Source organism: Schistocerca gregaria, chromosome 5 (genome assembly GCF_023897955.1).
Source record: "Schistocerca gregaria isolate iqSchGreg1 chromosome 5, iqSchGreg1.2, whole genome shotgun sequence".
Lineage (NCBI taxonomy): Eukaryota > Metazoa > Arthropoda > Insecta > Orthoptera > Acrididae > Schistocerca > Schistocerca gregaria.
Window position 1 is genome coordinate 318,622,501 of NC_064924.1, and position 22,476 is coordinate 318,644,976.

Here is a 22,476-nt window from a genome sequence, read left to right on the forward strand (position 1 = left end):
CCCATTTGGATCTCTGGGCAGGGACTACTCAGGACATTGTTATCAGGAGAAACAAAACTGGTGTTCTATTGATTGGAGTGTGGAATGTCAGATCCATTAGTAGGACATGTAGGTTAGAATATTTAGAAAGGCAAATGGATAGTTTGAAGTTAGATATAATGGGAATTAGCGAAGTCCAGTGGCAGGAGGGACAAGACTTCTGGTCAAGTGAATACAAGGATATAAATACAAAATCAGATAAGGGTAATGCAGAAGCAGGCTTAACAATTAACAAAAAACCAGGAATGCAGATAACTACTATAAACAGCATTGTGAACACATTATTGTAGCAAAGATACCCATGAAGCCCATGCCAACACATTAGTACAAGTTTATATGCCAATTAGTTCCACAGATGATGAAGAGATTGAAGAAATGTATTACGTGATAAAAGAAATTATTTAGACAGTTAAAAGAGACAAAAATTTAATAGTCATGGGGGACTGGAATTTGATAGTAGGAAAAGGAAGAGAAGGAAAAGTAGTAGGTGATTATGGGCCGGGGGCAAGGAATGAAAGAGGAAGCCACCTGGTAGAATTTTGCACAGAGCACAACTTAATCATAGCGAACAGTTGGTCTAATAATCATGAAAGAAGGTTGTATACATGGAGGAGACCTGAAGACACTGGAAGGTTTCAGATAGATTATGCAATTGTAAGACAGATATTTAGGAACCAAATTTTAATGTGTAAGACATTTCCAGGGGCAAATGTAGACTCTGACTACAGTTTATTGGTTATGAACTGCAGATTAAAAATGAAGAAACTGCAAAAAGGTGGGAATTTAAGGAGATGGGACCTGGATAAACTGACTAAACCAGAGGGTGTAGAGAGTTTCAGAGAGAATATTAGGGAATGATTGGCAAGAACATGGGAAAGAAACATAGTAGAAGAAGAATGGGTAGCTTTGAGAAAAGAAATAGTGAAGGCTGTAGAGGGTCAAGTAGGTAAAAAGACAAGGGCTAGTAGAAATCCTTGGGTAACTGAAGAGATACTGAACCTAACTGATGAAAGGAGAAAATATAAAAATGCGGTAAGTGAAGCAATCTCAAAATTGAGATCGACAGCAAGTGCAAAATGGCTAAGCAGGGATGGCTAGAGGACAAATGTAAGGAGGTAGACGCATATATCACTAGGGGTAAGATAGATACTGCTTATGGGAAAATTAAAGATACCTTTGGAGAAACGAGAGCCACTTGTATGAATATCAAGGCATCAGATGGGAAATCAGTTCTAAGCAAAGAAGAGAAGGCAGAAAGATGGAAGGAATACATAGACAGTCTATACAAGGGTGATGTACTTGAGGGTAGTATTATGGATATAGAAGAGGGCATAGATGAAGATGAAATGGGAGATACGAGACTGCGTGAAGAATATGACAGAGCACTAAAAGACCAAAGTCGAAAAAAGGCTCCAGGAATAGTCAACATTCTATTAGAACTACTGATAGCCTTGGGAGAGCCAGTCATGATAAAACTCTTCTATCTGGAGAGCAAGATGTATGAGACAGGCAAAATACGCTCAGACTTCAAGAATATAATAATTCCAGTCCCAAAGTAAGCAAGTGTTGTCAGGTGTTAAAATTACTGAACTATCAGTTTAATAAATCATGGGTGCAAAATACTAACACAAATTATTTACAGACAAATGGAAAAACTGGTAGAAGCTGACCTCAGGGAAGATCAGTTTGTATTCCATAGAAATGTTGGAACACGCGAAGCACTACTGACTCTATGACTTATCTCAGAAGATAGGTTAAGAAAAGACAAAGCTATGTTTCTAGCATTTGTAGATTCAGAGGAAGCTTTTGACAATGTTGACTGGAATACTCTCTTTCAAATTCTGAAGATGGCAGAGGTAAAATACAGGGAGTGAAAAGCTATTTACAATTTGTACAGAAAACAGATGGCAGTTGCAAGAATTGAGGGGCACAAAAGGGAAGCAGTGGTTGAGAAGGGAGTGAGACAGGGTTGTAGCCTATCCCCAAAGTTATTCAGTCTTTATATTGAGCAAGCAGTAAAGGAGAAAAACAAAAAATTAGGAGTAGGAATTAAAATTCATAGAGAAGAAATAAAAACTTATGTTTGCTGATGACAATGAAATTCTGTCAGAGACAGCAAAGGACCTGGAAGAGCAGCTGAATGGAATGGACAATGTCTTGAAAGGAGGATATAAGATGAGCATCAAGAAAAGCTAAATGAGGATTATGGAATGTAGCAAAATTAAATCAGATGATGCTGAGGGATTTATATTAGGCAGTGAGACACTTAAAGTAGTAAATTAGTTTTGCTAATTGGGGAGCGAAATCACTGATGATGGTTGAAGTAGAGAGGATATAAAATGTAGACTGTCAATCACAAGGAAAGTGTTTCTGAAGAAGAGAAATATGTTAACATTGAGTATAGATTTAAGTGTCAGGAAGTCTTTTCTGAAAGTATTTGTATGGAATGTAGCCATCTATCAAAGTGAAACATGGATGATAAATAGTTTAGACAAGAAGAGAATAGAAGAAGCTTTCGAAATCTGGTGCTAAAGAAGAATGCCTAAGATCAGATGGGTAGATCACGTAACTAGTGAGAAGGTACTGAACAGAATTGAGGAGATGAGGAATTTGTGGCACAACTTGACAAGAAGACGGGATCAGTTGGCAGGACACATTCTGAGATATCAAGGGATTGCCAATTTAGTACTGGAGGGAAGGATGAAGGATAAAAATCTTAAAGGGAGACCAAGAGATGAGTAAACTAAGCAGATTCTGGAGGATGTAGGTTGCAGTAGTTATTCGGAGATGAAGAGGCTTGCACAGGATAGAGTAGCCTGGAGAGCTGCATCAAACAAGTCTATCTGAATATCACAACAAGGTATTGAGATGAATCTCGATTTTTTAGAGTTGGATTTTTATGCTTGAGGTGCTCCTGGGGTGTCATGCAGTGGCAAAAGATGCCCTTTTGACAAATTTCAGTTATCACAAGTAGTCACTCAGGGTCTGCACGACTTTGCCATGGAACTCCTCCCTGGCAAAGTTCCATGTTTTTTTGTCGACACAGAATGTAGAATGAAGAAAAGAGAAGAATCTAATGACAGAAATTTGTCCAATGCAATGTGCTTATGAAGCTGAATTATAGTCTGGTCAAGAAACCAGATTGTGTCCAGAGTATATAGTCTCTTCTTCTTCATGGTAAAAGCAGTTTTATGGGAAGAACAGTTGGAAGATTCTGGAGATTCTGTCTGTTATAAAGTAAAACCATGCTTCAATACGGCACAAACCCTCACACTTGGTTCTGATGAAAGATACAAAATGGGGGTAGAAATTCTTGTGTGCATGCAAAAGCATGTTGACAATTTGTCTGTGATGGAAGCATCTTGCTTCTATGGTTATAGATGGAACAACACCTAAAGTTAACCGAAATATCAGTTTCATGGTACTTTTATGAGATGCTAAAATATTTACATGTTTCACATGAGATTTTGCAATACACTACACTCTCTGTCAAGAGCATTTATGTGGTAAGAGTGTGAACATGAGGGAAGTGACAACTGTACTGACTCGTACAACAAATTTCATCTGCACTCATGTCCTCAAACACCCCTAGTTCCAAGACTTTTAAGAGGCATGGAAAGCAGTTATGATGATGCGCTGTATTACAGTAAAATACACTGGATGAGTGAAAGTAAAATCCTTGAGAGATTTGTTGAACTTCATGTTTATGGTCATGAGTGGTAAGCCTATCGTAGAAATGAAAGATGAATGGTGGATACAAGATTTCGCCTTCCTCTGTGACATTACACACCACACCAATGTGTTCCGGGTATAAACATGTTACTTTCAGAGATATATGACTGCATTCAGGGGTTCAATCTGAAATGCTCTTTGTGGAATAGACAGCCAGGGAATGGGAACACTGCTGATTTCTCCACAGCTGTTAGCTTTAATGATGGGAGTAGAATAGAATTTTGAAAAATATCAAATAATACTCATTGCTCTTCTCCAGGAATCTGAGACTTCTTTCCAGAATTTTGAAAAGTTACATGAAAAGTTTAATAGATATTTTCATTTCTCTTTTTAGTTGATGTTGACAATGTTTAAACTGAGCAACAGTTAGAACTTATAGGTCTATAAGTGTGACTGGCAGTTGCATAATAAGCTTCACAACAAAATGATTCTCATAAACTTGTTTAAGAACTTTCCACAACATAAATTTCCATGCCTTCACAAGTCTGCAAGAAAGTACACGGCTCGTCATGCCTAGACGGTCAATACCACTGTTCGATCAACTTCAACTACGCTGATGTGTGACCAATTTTTTTCTGCAATGAAGAGAACAAAATTTACCTACTGATGTTCACTGCCACACTTCAGCTTAAAAACTTGTATTTATAGCAAAAACTCTCATAAAGTGGTATCAGACATTGATGCTAAAGTGAAAAGCAAAATTAGTAATACTCATTCCAGTATTTAAACAATGGAAAATCCACAACAGAATGTAACAATACGATGAAAAGGATAGTTGCTACTCACTATGCAGTGGAGCTGCTGAGTCGCAAAAATGCACAACAAAAAAGTGTCGGAAAGTTAGCTTTTGGCCAACAAGGCCTTCGTCAAAAATAGACAACATACATAGATGCACACACAACTCACACACACACATATTAGCACAGTCTCTATGGTTATTTGTATGTGAGTTGCATTTGCATGTGTGTGTGTGTGTGTATGTGCGCGCGTTCATGTGTGCACATGTGTGTATGTTGTCTATTTTTAACAAAGGCCTTGTTGGCTAAAAGCTATCTTTCCAACTGTCTTTTTGTTGTGCCTTTCTGTGACTCAGCATCTCCACTATTATTATTATTATTATTATTATTATTATTATTATTATTATTATTATTGTGGTCTTCATTCCAAAGACTGGTTTGATGCCTGTCGTCTCCAAGTTACTCTGTCCTGAGAAAGTCTCCTCATCTCTGAATAACTACACACCTACTTCTTTCTGAATCTGCTTGTGTTTAATGCTTGAATAAAATGGCCACAAAATGTAAGTTGAAATCAATTTAAAATTCTTCTAAAATGGCATTCATCATTAGGCAGCATCAATTGTAAGAAATATCATGTTTTGTATTTAGCTGCCCCTTGGCCTTCATTTCATTAGAGTAGTAAAAGAGATGCAAGTTTTATTTCACTGCCATTTCTCATTAACACAAGAGCCTCAGGAAATAAATGTGCCATGAAATACATTAATGCATCACTATGAAGCAATACATTACATTAGTGGCCATAGAATTAGACCGGCTGATAAAAGTTTCTTTTCTGAAGCTACATTGTTCTGACTCACCCCTCCTCTCATCACTCTGTCCATCACCATTAGCCACTGAGTCGGCTGGTTGCTCACTGCTACCGTGTAAGTGCGAGCCAGCTTACAAGCAGTTCAGTGAACAGGCCTGCTCCAGACTAACCCACTACTGCCTCATCTTACACCAATAGAAATCAAATAATCCATGTGATAAATGGGTACCTTGTAAACATATAAAACCGGTTTTTCTTCAATGCAGTGCAGAAGAGTATCGGGTCAGCTCGTATGGAATCAAGTGTTGGATTTTCTGATGCTTCCATTTCCACTGTAACAGCAGCTTTAGACTTTCTTCCTCTTCCCTGAAAATGGCAAAGATGTTTATAAGATAAATATTGCTGTGAGTAAGTGCATTACTAATCAGAATATTTTACCAATATAGCGAATACAAAATATAATTGTCTTATACTATTTTCATATCTAGCACCTGATAAGTTCTTGAAAATAAAAAGTTTTGCCACAGCTTCTAGTTAATCTGATACAAAAGACAATAGTTAAAAAATCATGATGAAAAATCAACAGTTACAATCAGAATACACATGCTGGACTTAAGGAAATAGGCCATTTGGAATTCTGTGATTGAAAAATGAAAAGTGGTGGTCTCTCTTTCAGCTTTCTTCTTCAACTCATCTGTTTATATTCTAGAGGATTTTTCTAAACCACAGTTTTCTGCTATTACATTCCTTGCATAAACAAAGTTTGAAACAAACCTTTTCACAATAGGATGTCTTCCTACTGTTGACTTTGCAAGTACAATTTGTAGCTTCATCTCTGATGACATATTTCAATATAGCTCACATATAAATATGAAGGGACAAGTGATGAAATGTCTACTCCCTTGTCTTTTGTCTCATGTTCCTTTCCATTGCAGAATGATGACTCTGTCCTCTGAAGATAGCTTCTTGGTGAAGTGTTCATCTGGTTAATCACTTAAATGGACTGCACCCTGAAGGAAATCTTAGCTGCTAATCAAATTTTTCTACATCATTGTCTACTACAAAGTATCTTCTTTATTCAATTACTCTTAGTCTCATAGGTAATCTGTTCAGAAAAAGTTTTACGCCACCTGCATATCTGTGAACATGCATGCGCTTAGATTCAAGGGGAGCACAGAATGAAAGAATGCCTCACTAAACAGCTTCACTGTGAATAAAAACGAAACAATAACCATAATAAACAGTCAATTCAAAAGAGCACATCTTTGCACTGTAACTTGCCGGACAAGGGCGTTGATGTAGGCAGTGGCGGACGTGGGCACACACACAAATTTTAGGCTTTCACGGCCCACGGTTGCTGCGTCGGAAGGGGGGGGGGGGGGAGACGAGGGGATGTGGGTTTTGGGGGAGAGGGTGGGGGGTCGTCCCGGTCCTGGGGGCTTGCCTTGGGGGGAGAGAGGGTCGGGTGTGCGCTCGCACAAACACGCATGTCTGTCCGCGCGTGGCAGGCATGGGCAGACATATGTAAAGGCCTTTACAAATGTCTGCTTGTGTCTGTTAGGTGCAGACGGATGGATGGATATGCTTGTGTGTGCGAGTGTATACCTGTCCCTTTTCCCCCCAAGGTAAATCTTTCCGCTCCCGGGATTGGAATGATTCCTTACTCTCTCCCTTAAAACCCACATCCTTTCGTCTTTCCCTCTCCTTCCCTCTTTCCTGATGAAGCAACCGTGGGTTGCGAAAGCTTAAAATTTGTGTGTGTGTTTGTGTTTGTCATTGTTTCTATCAACATACCAACGCTTTCGTTCGGTAAGTTACAGAATCTTTGTTGCCATAATTTGTAGATAGCAGTCTTCTGATTGTGTCGCTGACCACACATAAAGAGTGTGACATAGATTTTCAATGTTTTATGTTGCACAATAGGGGACTAATGTTGCTGCTGTTTGATGGGAAATTTCTTGTGCTGATAACCCCTCTAGCCAAAGTATGACACTACTTGCATGATTTAAGACTGAAATGACCCTTTAAGGTAGGTTGACAACAGGGTACATAAGCAGCAATGTCCAATTCACAATTAGAGTCACAGCGTGTTCTTCTGAACTTAATTCTGATTGTAAGTTTAGTTTTACCTTTTCTACATTACATGGCTGTAACTAACAATATCTTTGTGTCGAAAGAGTATAGGGAAGGAGGTTTCCAACCATAAAAGCACAAACTACACAAGTATTAGGCTAGTGCAAAACTCTTTTAAGCCATTTATTTATATTTTATCATAGACTTTCCATTAACTTATTTTGTTTGCCATAAATAGTGAAAATGGTTTTGTAAGTAAAAACTCTGTACTACACTATGTGATCAAAAGTATCTGGACACCCCCAAACATACATGTTTTTCATATTAGGTGCTTTGTGCTGCCACCTACTGGCAGGTACTTCATATCAGTGACCTCAGTAGTCATTAGACATCGAGAGAGAGCAGAATGGGGCACTCTGTGGAACTCGTGGACTTTGAACGTGATTAGATGATTGGGTGTCACTTCTGTTATAGATGCTAGATTTCTACACTCCTAAACATCCCTAGGTCCACTGTTTTTGATATGATAGTGAAGTGGAAAACGTGAAGGGACATGTACAGCACAAAAGCATACATGCTGACCTCGTCTGTTGGCTAACAGAGACCGTAGACAGTTGAAGACGGTCATGATGCGTAATAGGCAGACATCTATCCAGAACATCACACAGGAATTCCAAGCTGCATCAGGATCCACTGCAAGTACTATGACAGTTAGGTGGGAGGTGAGAAAACTTGGATTTCATGGTCAAACACAAGACAAATTAAACTTACTGATGGATACAGGTAAAATTAGAGAGGATTCTTCCCTTTAAAAATCACCGTAGTACTAAAAAGTGACTGCTACATGTTGGTAATAATTGTATTTTTGTGTTGGTACACCGTTGTAATTTGTTGTTTAAAGTCCCTAATTTTTCCATGTAATTATCTTGGAATAGACTGATCTGTGCTTCCAACAATAAGGTGTATGCGCATTTGATTAATTAATAAAATGACTTTATATTCTCTTAAAAAGACTGACAGCAGTTGTGGCATACAGCTGGCGCTGTACAGTCCAGCCACATTCCACGCAACAGAGTGCCTTTCTGACCTGTGAAGATGCCCTGCACCTTGATCGCAGCTCACCTTGCCTGCGACAGCCACTCCAGTATATGAAGCTGCAACATCCACTGGATATATCCAGCACTAGCTCATATCTGCAAGCCATGTCACACTAGAAAACTTCCTGGTATTCTTCTGCCAGGCACTTCCATAGGACAGCACCGGCAGCTTGCCAGTCAGTGCAAATTCCAGTCCCAACCTCAATATCTCGACTCTATATCAGAAGTGAAGCCAGTCTACTTGACAGAGTGCAGTGCTCATCAGAAATATCGCCAGTGCCACGTATACAGTCAATGCCTATGGCAGCATTTCTCAACGCTGATCGACAGTGTACTCTGTTTGTACATTCAGGAACTGCTCTCATTAGATCACGACAATCTAGATATTGCTTTTACTTGGAAGCTGTTTCAGTTGCTAACGGTTATTTTACATTTTCTCTGTAGTAATAAAGTTCTACTGTTGTGGCTTCTTGAACGCCCTTCTCTATTTGTGGGTGCACCTCTCACAATGGGATACTATAGAGTCAATATCAAATAGGTCACGTATCCAGAAGAAATTACAAAGAGAGAATAATGAAGTTTCTGCATTCATAAGATACCATGTGCTCAGAAACCGAAAAAAATCAAGACCGCTTCTATCTGCATCATATATCGTTGTTATTATTAGTTGAGAATAAAGGGGTGTGTGTGTGTGTGTGTGTGTGTGTGTGTGTGTGAGAGAGAGAGAGAGAGAGAGAGAGAGAGAGAGAGAGAGAGAGAGAGAACTAACTGAATGTAACTAAGGTGACTTTCCATGGACAACCTCTCTTTGATTCTGAAAAGTTGATGGGTATGGCTAACTACAACAACTGGAATTTTACCACTGAAATATACCTGAAACAGAGAGACACGGGACACACTTGCTGCTACTGATAATGATCTGAAGAATGTACAGGAAGCAAGATAGAAATTATGCTTAACTTTAAATTCACCTGCGTTTTCAAAACTATATAGAGCAGCAACTGCAAGAGGGGCATGACACAAGTTATAGGCAGCATTTAAAGATAAGTGTTTATCTAGTTATATTTTCTTGCTACAAATTTAGATGTATATACCATTGACTTCTAAGAAAAATATGGAAGAGTATTTGTCAAAAACTGAGACTTACTCCACAACTTCAAACACTGATCAGAAAAAATATAATGATTTAGTAGTAGCAACCTTGCTAAGTGGACTTCCATCAGATTTTCATATCCTGATTATGGCAACTGAGAAGGCAGATGACAATATTGCCAGTGATTTATTATATCAGTGATTGTGTCAAGAAGCAACAGAATGTGAGAGTCCTTCTACAAATGGAGCTTTAATTTTGGCACTGGCTGCTTCGAAGCTGTTCAGTTTGAACTTTAGCTTGATGAGTACAGGACAGGTTGTCGGCACTGTTTTCCATTTATGGAAGAAGCACATGTATCTTATTTGATATTCATCCAGTCATGATCATTGAAAAAGCACAATTGATTTCAATAATGACAGGGCCTGTGCAAACCAAAAACTACTAAAATTTGTAGAATAATCATGAGGCATGAAATTCCAAGTTGATGAAATGCTATAAATGCCAGAAAATTGGTCATACAGTGAATGAGTGTAGAACTGAGAATAAACCAAATGTTGTAAGTACTATGAAAACTGAAAATAAAAATGCATAGATGGCTCTTACTGCCTCTTCATATTATGGTGATTGCAGGTATGTAGATTCTGGATGACATGAACACATGAAAATAATACTCACTTGATGATTTAGAATCAACTACAGTTATGAAGGAAGGAAGGAAGAAAGATTAGAGGTTAATGTCCCATTGACAACAAAAAGGAAGGAATATTATAGGTTAATATCTCATTGACAACAAAATCATTACACACAGAGTACAAGCTTGTGTTATAGAAGGATAGGGAGGAAATTTGGCATTGCCCAATCACAGGAACCAACATGGCATTTGGCTTAACTGATTTAGAGAAATCTTGGAAAACCTAAATCTGGGTGGCCAGATGGGGTTTTGAACTGTCATCACCCTGAATGTGAGTGCAGTGTACTCAGCACTGAGCCAACTTGTTCAGTACACAATTACAGGAGTTGGAGCAGCAGGCCTTCGGGTGACCATACAAGGCGCATTCTTTTTTAAGTTACCACTTACGACAAGAATAAACAAATAACAATTAACAAAGTTGTAAATGTTCCAGGTCTTGAATAAAATTAACTGTAGGTTAGTCAAACAATTATATGTGGCTTAAGTGCAGTGTTCCATGGTAAAATAGTATAAGAATTACGTAGTCATTTCTGGAATCCCAACTGAGGCTGCATCTCAAGTAGGTGTCACTTATTGATTAGTTCATCATCGTGCAAATAGTGTAAACAATTACAAATTGGGGCATTAAAGATTGACATCTACATGTGTTTGAATCATGTAAGCACACATTTACTAAAAGACAAAAATGACAAGAGGGACTGAACCCAATGAGCATAAAATAAGAGTCATGTATTTCTTCCATAATAGGAAAGCAGTCCTGGCACCCTCTAATGCTTTGGACAACTTAAAGTGGTGAAGTATGTGTGTAAACTCCAACTTCTTCAACAATACGACTTACCTGAGATTGTCAGCCGATTTTCATAGCTGGTTAGCTTGGTGCTGCAACCTCTTTTTCTCTTCTTCTCTGAAGTATATTTGCTAGGAACACGAATTTCTCAAGGCTCTTTCTACTTATAAAAATAAACAGACGTATTCAGTTTCTTTTGCTTCACTTAATGATGTATATTTAAACATCAAACTTTTACAAATCTTATTGTCCACATAAACAAACACTGTCAAGTAAGTATCCAAAGGTTAGAAACAAAGTTCATTTACACATAAGAGAATAAGCCCAAAGACAGGAAACCCTTCCCACCCCCTTTTCCCAGGATCCCTGCCTCGCAGGTACTTGAGTGAGATGCCGGAGGAGGTTTGGTGTTAAATCGTCTCCTACAGAATGGACATTCCCACATTCACCCTTGAGGTCTCTGAAGGAAAGCTTAGCAACCTTACGGAAACGGCACGTGATGGATAATCACACACACTTGTTTGTGAGGGTCGTCTGAAAGGTGTGGTGTGTGCTTTGTGATAGTCATGATTTATATGTTTTCGTAAAACATGCTTTTATCCACAATACCCACCCTTTTCAAAACTGATACAAACCCTCCCACCTACATCACACTTCATAAAAGGTATAAAATATTCTATACAAAGCAGAAAATCTACATACTATGTTATCACAGTTGTTTAATTAGTCATCAAACATTATATGTTCTGCTAACTTAATATTTCCTTGAATTCTCTAAGAAAAATATGCGTCAAGAAATATAAACTGTAACTCTGGCCCGATTATGGCAGTACATTTGTCAAAGAATAATGCTGGTGTCCTAAGGCCAGCTCAGCGAGGACAGAAACCTCATGTAGAGCAAAAGGTCAAAAGTTCATTATATTACATTCAGTATGAGAATACTATTCCCATGACTTCAGAAATTATTTGACAAAGAAAGGGATCACCAGGCAGCCTTCACAAAACCAGTGTTGAGGTTATCATAATGTCACCTTGTATCATCACGATATACAAAACTGATAATGTTGGTTTCACCCAGACCTCTACACATAGGTTTGCAAAGAAACTGGTGAAGAGATTACATACTAGGATCATCCCAAGCAAAAATATGATCTAATTATACGTGGAGACCACGCCGATTGAAACCAAGGGAGATAAGAGCTGACCAGGTGCACCTAATATATCTTGTCCCAAGGCTGTGCCAAATGATGGAGATAGGAGACAACATATGTGCTAATTGCCACCTGAGCAAAGTCGGGACAAGTCTGGATTGGGGACCGGTAGGTGCGAATGCACTTTGATAATCCTACCTCCTGCATGCTCTTGCAGGGACATAAGAGCAGTACCAGAAGCACTTATGCAGACGCATCTTTAGTACCACAAGAGATTATATATAGAGGTAGAGGTTAGAAGTCTGACTGACTGGAACAAGGAAATCTCTTACCAAGAGCAATTTTGGATGACATAATCACAAATTCTCACTGGTATGGTTTTTTCCATTACCTCTAAGTAGGGGATGATAGAATAGTTTAAGTATTTGAGGAAATTCAGTGCAGGAAAATTATTACAGAAGAAACACCAAAAACAACTTGGGACCTGACTGTCGTCACTCTGCCCACTAACTCAGAATGTTAACATCCCTGGGGGATATGTACAACTTTACATCTTTTACACTATACTTTCCCTTTTCTGATCCAGTTGTAGGATCCACTAAAAATAATGTTTTGGGATGGATTACCGCTTGCACTCAGTATGGTCCTTCATATTTCTGGAAAAACTTGCGTGTCTCGTTCTTCAGAGCAGAGCTTTGAAGATGATGTTTTAGAAGAACTAAGCCATTGACCTTATATTGAAGTTCAATAGCTTTTACATTATGTTTACTCACACTTTGTTATGCTTTTTCAACTAAATTCTTAGAAACTATTTCCTGATTCAGTTTGTAATCGACAGTAGGTTGTTCAGGCCAATTAAAACATTTAAGTAGAGGTTCTCCTACAAAAGGTTTGCCTATTACTTCTAAAGATGTCAACCCTGTCGACAAAAGTGGTAATTCATTTAGAATAAGTTCAAAGTCTTTAATTTTCATTGCCCACAAAGTATGTTTTTCATGGCAGTAGGTACGGCATAGTTTTCCAATTTCTTTCATTACTCATTCACAAAGATTCGAGGACAGGTTATAGTTGGATATTAGCACTTGACGAATACCTTCCCACGCTAGGAATTCTTTAAATCATTCTTCATGAATTGTGGGCCATTATCCATAAGAAGCCATTTTGGTTTACCTACTTCCAGAAAGTATTGTTGTAAACAGTATATAACTGTCTGTGTATTGGCCCTTTTGATTGGATATAGTTTAACATGACCAACACTATGATGACCAAAATGTATGACACTCTTCCTTTTCCTTTGGGAACTGGTCCAAAAAAATCTGCTGCTGTGAGATCATGCAAAGACTTAGGAATAATCAGATACATTTTGTACTTCATATGACTATTATTCTCTTTCACTTTCTGTCGAATTTCACAAGTTCTTATCAAAGATGCTACTTTATGCCCAAGTTTCTTAAAATAATAAAACTTATTAATATGGGCTATACACTTTTTTATTCCAAAGTGTCCATATCCTGTATGAACATATGACGGAAGTGCGTTTTCCATTAGCGTTGGAATGCATAAGCGATGTTACATTGTCTCTCCAAAACAAATTATGACCTGTAATTTTCCATTTCCCACTTGATTAGGAGGTAAGAAATTTCGGATACACATAGAGAACATTTATGTAAAATGGAGATCATGATGGATCTTTTCTGTTATTCTTTGAGCCATCTCTTGTACCCTGATGTCTGGATATTCTACTGGCATAAAATTAATTGCAAAAATAACGCCGGGTCCCTCCATATGTTTTAATTCTTCCATTCCTATGGGTAACCCAGACAAAGCATCTGATACAATATTCTCGGAACCTTTTACATATTGTATCCTAATATCATATTCCTGCTGGAAAAGCAGCCATCGCATTAATCTACTGTGTAACAATCGACAGCTCATTAGAAAGGATAGAGCTTGATGAATTGTATAAACATGTATTTCTGACCCCCATACAAGTGGTTGAAATTTTTGGATACTCCCTACAATCGCTAATATTTCTTTTTCAGTAGCCGAGTAGTTTAATTCATGTTTATTTAGACTGCGACTAGCAAAAGCTATGATTCAGCGATCTACATTATTTAGATCCCACTCTCCTTGAACTAGTACTGCATCAATACCATAATCAGATGCATCTGTTGACAATTTAAATGGTTCACTCATAACAAGATGGTGTAATATGAGTGATTCAACAAGTGCTCTTTTGATGTTTTCAAATGCTTCATTTGCCTCTTGATCCCAAACCCACGGTATTAACTTGCTTAATAAACATAAAATATTCGAGTCATTTAGTTCATGACTTTGTATGTACCGCCTATAGTATCCAGTCATTCCTATAAATCCCTTCAATTGTCTTCCTTTTCTTGGGTGTGGACATGCTACAATAGCTTTGATGCATTCAGAGTGCAGTCTAATTCCCTACACCCCAGTAATATGCCCTAAAAACTTAAGCTCCTGGCACGCAAAATATGATTTAGACAATTTCACTGTAATATAATACCTTTCTCTTTAAATTTCTTCAGGGTCTTACTCTAAGTTAGACAATGTTCTTGCCCAGTAGCTGATATTATTAGGATATCATCTACATATATTATTAAATCCTTCAATAAATCTCTCCATAATGCTTCATCTAGCGCACTTATAAATACGGGTACAGAAATATTACATCCAAATGGCAATACATTGAAATGATACAATTTACCATCAAACAAAAATGCTGTATACTTTTTTGACTCTGAATGCAACCTAATTTGCCAATATCTCTGAGTCAGGTTCATCGTGATAAAAAAACTTGCTTTCTCAAATTTGGATAGCAATTCATCAATGTTAACTGGTCTGTCTCTTTCTGCCTCTATATACTTATTCAATGTCCATGCGTCTAACACTAACCATACCCCACCTCTACCTTTTTTCACCAAGACCAAGGGGTTATTCATGATGGTGGAGCTCCGTTCTATTATATTGTTATCAATCATTTTGTTGACTTCCTCCCTCACTGCTTCTTTCAAACTTACCGGTATTGGATACGGCTTACAGAATAATGTAGTGTCATCTTTGATTTTGAATTTACAAATATAGTCACTGATGTTACTGGGATAGTCGGAGAACACCACTAAACTCCACTAAAAATTTTACATAAATCTCAATTTTGTTTGGTTAATATTAGTGACTCATTAACTTTGTCTTGTATATCAGTTCATTGTGTTCCTGGAACTACATTATCGACCTCTGGTGACAATTGTGCTGGAGCTGTTAATCGCAGACACTGACATTCCAATGTTTGTTTTCCAATGTAGCTGTCTGTCACAAATGGTATCCAGCATCTACCGCTCCTTTTACCAGAACAAAGAAGATTTTCCTCAAAATTTAAGATGATTTTAAATTCTAATAACCAATCTAAACCAAATAATACGTATCTATTAATATTTTCTACTAGCGGTAAAATCTGTTTGGTCTGTAATAAATAAAAAGAATGCACTAGATATGAGGGATACTTCACTCCCTGAGTCTATTAATATGTTAACTTCTGAAGTTTCCATGGTCCCCACTTTTATAGGTTCTGGATTGTTGATAACCAGGTTTGGTTCTTCTAGATGTAACCATACTCTTTTAGGTATTCTGTGCGTGAAATTATCATTAACCAGGCCTCCTAGTGTATTTCTACGACCTGGGCCCTGGCCCTGGCTCCAGATCGCACCACGTTTTCCTCATTATTATAATCACAGGTTGGTTACCGAACTGAGATGCTATGTTACCACTTTGTGCTCTATTATTTACTTGGTTCAAATTCCTGAAACATTACTGGACCTAAATTCAAAGGTGGATGCTTCTTCTGATAGTTGTCGTTACCATTTTTTCTATTGCACTGGTGTACTCTAGCTAGATTAACTTCATGCTTTTTGAAATTATTCCCACTATTCCTTTTGAAATTCGAATATTCCCCTTGATGTAAAGTTTCATTGTGGTCTTTATTTAGGGAATCTAGGGCACTGGTGAAGGACAACAATTCTTCAACCATTTTCCAGCCACTATTCAAGATGTCTTTTCTTGAATAGATGAGTAATCACCTAATCAAAATTCGAACCAACCCCTCTTCCTATATCGGCTTATCTAAATACTTTGCCTGTGTTAGATGCCAGTTGAAATATTTTCTCATGGAACGCCAAGTATTATTGTAGTATTTTGGGTCCCACAAATCTGATATTAACTTATCCTGGGCACTTGCAAACCAATACTTCTCCTTAAATTTCTTTTTAAAATCTTCCAAAGAGGAACAGTTATCAATATTTACTGTTCCCCATTCAGAAGCTTCTCCTAGAAGTAACCCACAGCAAATTCAATCAATTTAAAATCCTCCCAGTTCTTTGGCAAAGCTTGGTCAAATCTCTTCAAAAAATGAGTTAGAAGTACATCCCCATCCAGCTTAAACTTAAGGAATTGTCTCAATAACCTCGAATTTGCTCCCATTGTAAATCAGTAACTACTTCACTTGTTAACACAACATTGGGTGAAGTTGTCCATTTTTCCACTTTGTCCTGGATAAGTTTGAATTCTTTCCACACGTCATCTATAACCTTTCGGGTATCTGAAAGTTCAGAAGAAACAATAGGCGACACATTCTCGGATGTTATTCTCTCAGTGACTTTTTGATCTATAATCCTTTCACATTGTTCCTCCAAACTACTTATAGTTACTGTATCAGAGTTAGCTATCCTCTCTTGGAAAGTTCTTTCTTCATTATGCACTCACATATTTACACCTGTAATTTGCGACTGGATTATTAGCATTAACTTATCTTGCTTTTCAACACTCTCTTTTAAAGTATGCAACCCCTGCTTTACAGCATCAAACTTAACATTGCATACATTTTCATATGATCCTAACTTTTCGTCAATACCAAATTCTAACATTTTTGCTACATATTGTAAGTGATCATTCTGTTTCTGACTAAAGTCAATGAACAGTTGATTTACATGAAAGTCCAATGAATTGGTTAATTCTTTCTTTAAGTCTAATTTCAAATCCTCTACTTTACTATTCAAGGTGTCAAATTCAGTTTTTAAAGCATCCATGCCTTCACTTAGATTACCAAATTCTTTGCTCTGTGAGCCGACTTTGGCATTTAAAAATCCTAAAGTTTCATTCTGAGCATTTAAACTAGAATGTATGAAGCTTAGTTCTTTACTTAGAGTTGCATTTAGTTCCTTACTTAAAGCAGCATTTTGAGTTTTGATTAGATTTACTAACTCAGACCAGTCAGGTCCTTCTTTAGTAATCCTCATAGCCATGGCTGGTTCTGACGTCTCTCCAATTCGTTGTTTACTTTCCATGCTTCTATAGGCTTTAGCTCTTGTGAGCATTTAATACTAATTTCAATTATACCAGTTATGCAGTAAAAGTTCACCTCACAGTATTTTGTAACACTTCTTACTAGAGTAATAAAGTTTTTATTTCACGCTCACCCGCCATAGAATTCTCACTGCGTAGGTGAGCGGTTGTGGCAGCAGGTCAGAACTGGTGAACAGAGGCTGGTGGCAGCGGTGGTGGATGTAGGTTGGTTACTGCGTCTGCATCCCTGCGATGCGTGTGAGAGCTGTATACTCCTCACACTGGATCTTCTTGGTCATATCATTCTAGGCATATCCCTTCTTAGTCTAATACATCAAGATCTTCTTTCCAGTGTTTCATGTTGTGGCTTTCTTATGTCTTCTCCCTTATTTGCCTTTACAAATTCTCTCCATTTGATTTTTAGGCTTAGTCCAGTTTCTCGTAATGGCTATCTCACTTTGTTATACTCGGTTGCTATGGCAACACATAATATCTTCTTATCTTGTTTTCATCTCAAAATTCCTGTTCTCTTCTGTCCTTTCACACAGGTAACCACATTCTAATGCTTTGGATGACTTAAAGTGGTGAAGTATGTGTGTAAACTCCTACTTCTTTAATGAAACGACTTACTTGAGATTGTCAGCTGACTTTCCTCGCTGGTTAGCTTGCTGCTGCAACCTCTTTTTCTCTTCTTCTCCGAAGTATATTTGTTAGGAATATATTATATTCCTAGCAATATTTAAACATCAAACTTTTACAAATCTCATTCTCCACATAAACAAACACTGTCAAGTAAGTCTCCTGGCATATCGAAAGGTTAGAAATAAAGTTCATTTACACATAAGAGAAAATTGGCTTAAAAACCAAGTCCATTCTCATCCTGAATCTGAATACTTGTCTTATCCTCTTCAAGTCCAAGACGAGCATTAATTGATAATATTTCAACTGTTCTTCTTTTTTCACTACAATACTCAAAGTTATAAAACAGCATGGAATAACACAGAAGTTCCTTGACTATGCTGTGTTCTTTCATTTATTAAATTCCATGGCGTGACTGGCAAACACTTGTCGGTGCTGTTCGACCGCCGTATCTACAGTCTTCTTACTACACACTTCGGACCTGCACACACAGACAGGAAATGTGCAGTAGATAGGCTCTCTCACACTTATATTTAATATATTGTGTGTTCTAGACGGTCGAAGGGCCAGTGGCTCTAGAATTTACGTGGAAATTCTCAAAACACTACAAGCCTGATCTACAAACATCAAGCAGATATGCAAAAGGTCTTGTTAAATAGTGCATTCTGAAGTTTGTGGACCAATGAGCATGGCTTCATGGAGAAAAGTAAGTGATACCATATTTACCCCAATTATAAGACCACATTTTTTCCAAAATTCATCATTCAAAAGCTATGTGGTCACCTTATATTTGCAGATTAAACTGTTGCTGCTGGGGTAAACATTTTTGCAGTGTTTAATAGATTAATATACGAGTTGTCTTACATTTATAGGTGAAGCTTTGGCTATTGAGGTTTCGTACAAATTTATTTTGATGAGTAGGCAAACAATACTTTCGTTCGAATAAGCTCAAGATTCCCCAATATACAGAAGTGCTTGATACAGTAGTGATCTTGTTTGATCAATCACATAACATTTGACTCACAGCATTAACACAATGGACAGATGCATGAGAAACTATGAACTATGCACTACAACAATCTAATGCTCCAGTTAAAAATTGACAGTTTTGTGAAACACAGGAGGAGATAACATTAAATTCTATCAACTCACAAACTTTTTTTTGTGTGTTTCAATAGATTTGCATCAGAAGTTCTCATACATGTACGTATATAGTACACATACATTTATGCTAATTTTAAGTAAAGGTACCATTCAAAGCCAAATATCTTGTCCTTCAAAAACCATTACACGATTCTGAACCCAAGTGTTTTATTTTGTTATGAAAAACTGATGATTTATGAAGTGCATTGCAAATGAAAATTCTGTTCCTGTACATTACCAGCTTTTAATCAGCTTTAGAATATGATGCGATATTCAGATGGAACAAAAAAGAAAATTAATCCAGGATTAAATGTCTAACAAATGAGACAAATCACATTAAACAGACTGAAGTTGTCATCACAAGAATAAAGTATAGCAGAAAGACTCATGGAGATAGTACTAACAGATGACACTATATCACAGGAATAGAAAAAAGTTCTAGAATTGGACTGAATTGTGATTCTGATACTCTTTTTTTATGCATTAGTTACTGTTGTTAGACATGACTTACACGCTATAAAGATGTAGCCATCCAAGTTGCATTGTTGCTCAAGCACAGCACTACAGAAGGCTTGGAGGGGGCATAGTGACTCAAGATTACCTGAGTACTGTGAGTGTGGGGTGAGTAGTGGTGAGCAGTCATCAAATTTCCATCTTGCTGCCAACCTTGACAATGTATACTGTGTACTTTGGCTTTTTATGAAAATCTACCATGTTTAAACTGCAGAATACCTGAGTGTCTGTACTCGGAATTGAACTGACTTTACGCCTGACCAAGTAATCAACAACAACATTCATTTCTGCAGAAGACGCTAAAAGTCTAGGCTGGGGCCAGTGGCATATTTACATGTTTTGTACAGCAATGTTGTCGATGTTCACCATGAGGTATGACACAAATGATAGAGGGCGTGTCAACTGCTAGTTCTACACAGCAATCGAGAAAGCGATGGGCAGATGATATGTTTTTGTAGCAAAAAAAAAGACATTGTAACATTCTCACATCAATATAGAAGCGAAATCCGGTGTGTGACCCTACAAATAAATAAATAAATAAATCACAACATATTTGGAAGAGACAACCAAATATTTGTAACAATGAAGATATAAGTTTTATAGCGGCCCTGTTAGGGGGATGACAATGATGATTAAAAACAGTGGTACCACAGATGACAGGCAATGAAAACAAAAATTAATGTAAACAATTTTTTGTTTATTTTTTTTCTCCTTGTATTATCAAAATGCAGACAATGAATAAATTACATAAGTTCAGAATAAGTGTAATGGCAACTTCTTAGGCAGATACCTTACATCAATAAAAATATGTGATTCTGATTAGTCAGAATATGTTAAAAAGTAGATTTTCCTCAAAGAGCCTCTTACAAAACAGGGAGGTAATCTTATATTCAGGGTTGCCTGATACTCAGGTAAATACTGCAATTCCTTAAAAAACTCTGTGATACTTTCGTTGATTTCAAAGCAAAAGTAGAAAATGAAACTGGCTGAAAAATTAAAATAATTTGTACAGATAATGAAAAAGATTTGTCAGTCAGCATATGAAGGCATTCCTAAAGACAAATGGAATTCAACACGAGACGAAAATTCTTTATAAACAAGAAAAAAATAGAGTAGTAGAATTCCTCAGCCAAACAATCATTCAAAAGACAAGACTGATATTGATAAGAGAGAAGACTGAGCCATTAACACTGCAATTTACCTGTACATCACCATGAAAGAAACCCTTTGTCTTAGACCAGTCACACAGAATGTGGAAATTAACAGAATACGCACCAATCATAGCAGCAGTGCCAACTCTCTTCATACACGGGAGAGGCTCCTTTTCCAAAAGGGGATTGGGGAGCAGCCAGGCAAACAGTTTGCCACACTGATACAGAATGTCCCAGCAGGGCATATCATGGAACTTTCAACAATTTGATGATGGCAACGAATGATGCAACTGATTACATTAAAAATTTAAATGCCTGTTTGTAAATTACTTGTGTTATTGTTTGTATTTTATTTAATACTGCACTTAAAAATGCCATGTGATAAATACGTAAGTCTGTATGGTTCAAGTTACAAGAACAGACATTGAACATTATCGATGAATCCATCATAGGCACAGTGAATATAGGACCAACTTTCCAAAACTGAAGACTTCTATGATGGCAATTATGCACTAGATCCCAATCAACAATGGGCAAAATTTTTAAGTTAGCAGGGAGCAGCAATTTTCAATAATTCAAAATGGCTACCAACAGTAGTTCTGTCAACTAAAGAAGCACAATATATCACCTTATCAAATGCATCACAAGAAGCAATATATGTTCAACGAGTACTCCATCAATGGTCTGTTAAAACATAGTGAAAAACCAATAAGTATGTTCTGTGATAATAACAGTGTTGTTGCACTGAGTCATGAAATTAAGAAATTCAATGTCAATTTTATCATTAACAAGTAGCAAGCCGATTTTTTGATGAAGGCATTACCAAAGATTAAGCATTAGTGGGGCAGTCAAGCTGTGAGAGTTTCATAAGACATGGCATTTAAACAATATATAAATTACTTAAGTAAATACACACCTGAAACAATGCCAACTTCAGGAGTCTCAAGTTTTCTGGTTTACCAATCATGCGGACACATCTGTTAGTAAATAAATTAACAACTTTTACCCCCAGCATTGTTGCATACATTATAAAGTATCCACTTTCATCAAATACAATGTTAGCAAGATTGATTGCATCAGATTTCTCGAGGTCACGTTCGGCAGCCATTCTGCAAAGAAACAAAATTCTCATCTAATTTCGCGCTACCATCACACAATTTTACTGAAATGCAGGCCCTAAAACTCTGCAGTTCTAAAAATGTTTTTTCTTTCTTTCAGCTTTGGTTTATGTACGTATAATATCTGCAATTATGGATTGTTCTGAAAGTCCAAAAAGAGAAAAACGAATTTAAAGCAGACATGCAGACAACAAATGAAATAAAGTGGAGGGAAATTATTTTGAGAAAATTGAATGTCTGGACAGACAAATAAATTACAAATACAAGAAGGGTGATATAGACAAAAAGGTAAAGAGTGGTGAAAAAAAAGTAATGTTCAATAAATGTTCCATTTTTAGTAAAA

The 22,476-nt window shown here is 37.2% G+C and overlaps 1 protein-coding gene across 3 annotated transcripts in view; it reads right to left on the bottom strand.

Annotated features, from left to right (window-relative positions):
• LOC126271957 (peptidylprolyl isomerase domain and WD repeat-containing protein 1) overlaps positions 1–22,476 on the bottom strand; it is a 103,658-nt gene that overhangs the window by 22,633 nt on the left and 58,549 nt on the right. For all 3 annotated transcript variants that reach the window (XM_049974400.1, XM_049974396.1, XM_049974399.1), the window contains exons 9-10: positions 21,932–22,124; positions 5,546–5,682 (exon numbers count right to left, since the gene is read on the bottom strand). In XM_049974400.1, the coding sequence (XP_049830357.1) occupies positions 5,546–5,682; positions 21,932–22,124 (330 nt within the window). The remainder of the gene's footprint in view (positions 1–5,545; positions 5,683–21,931; positions 22,125–22,476) is intronic.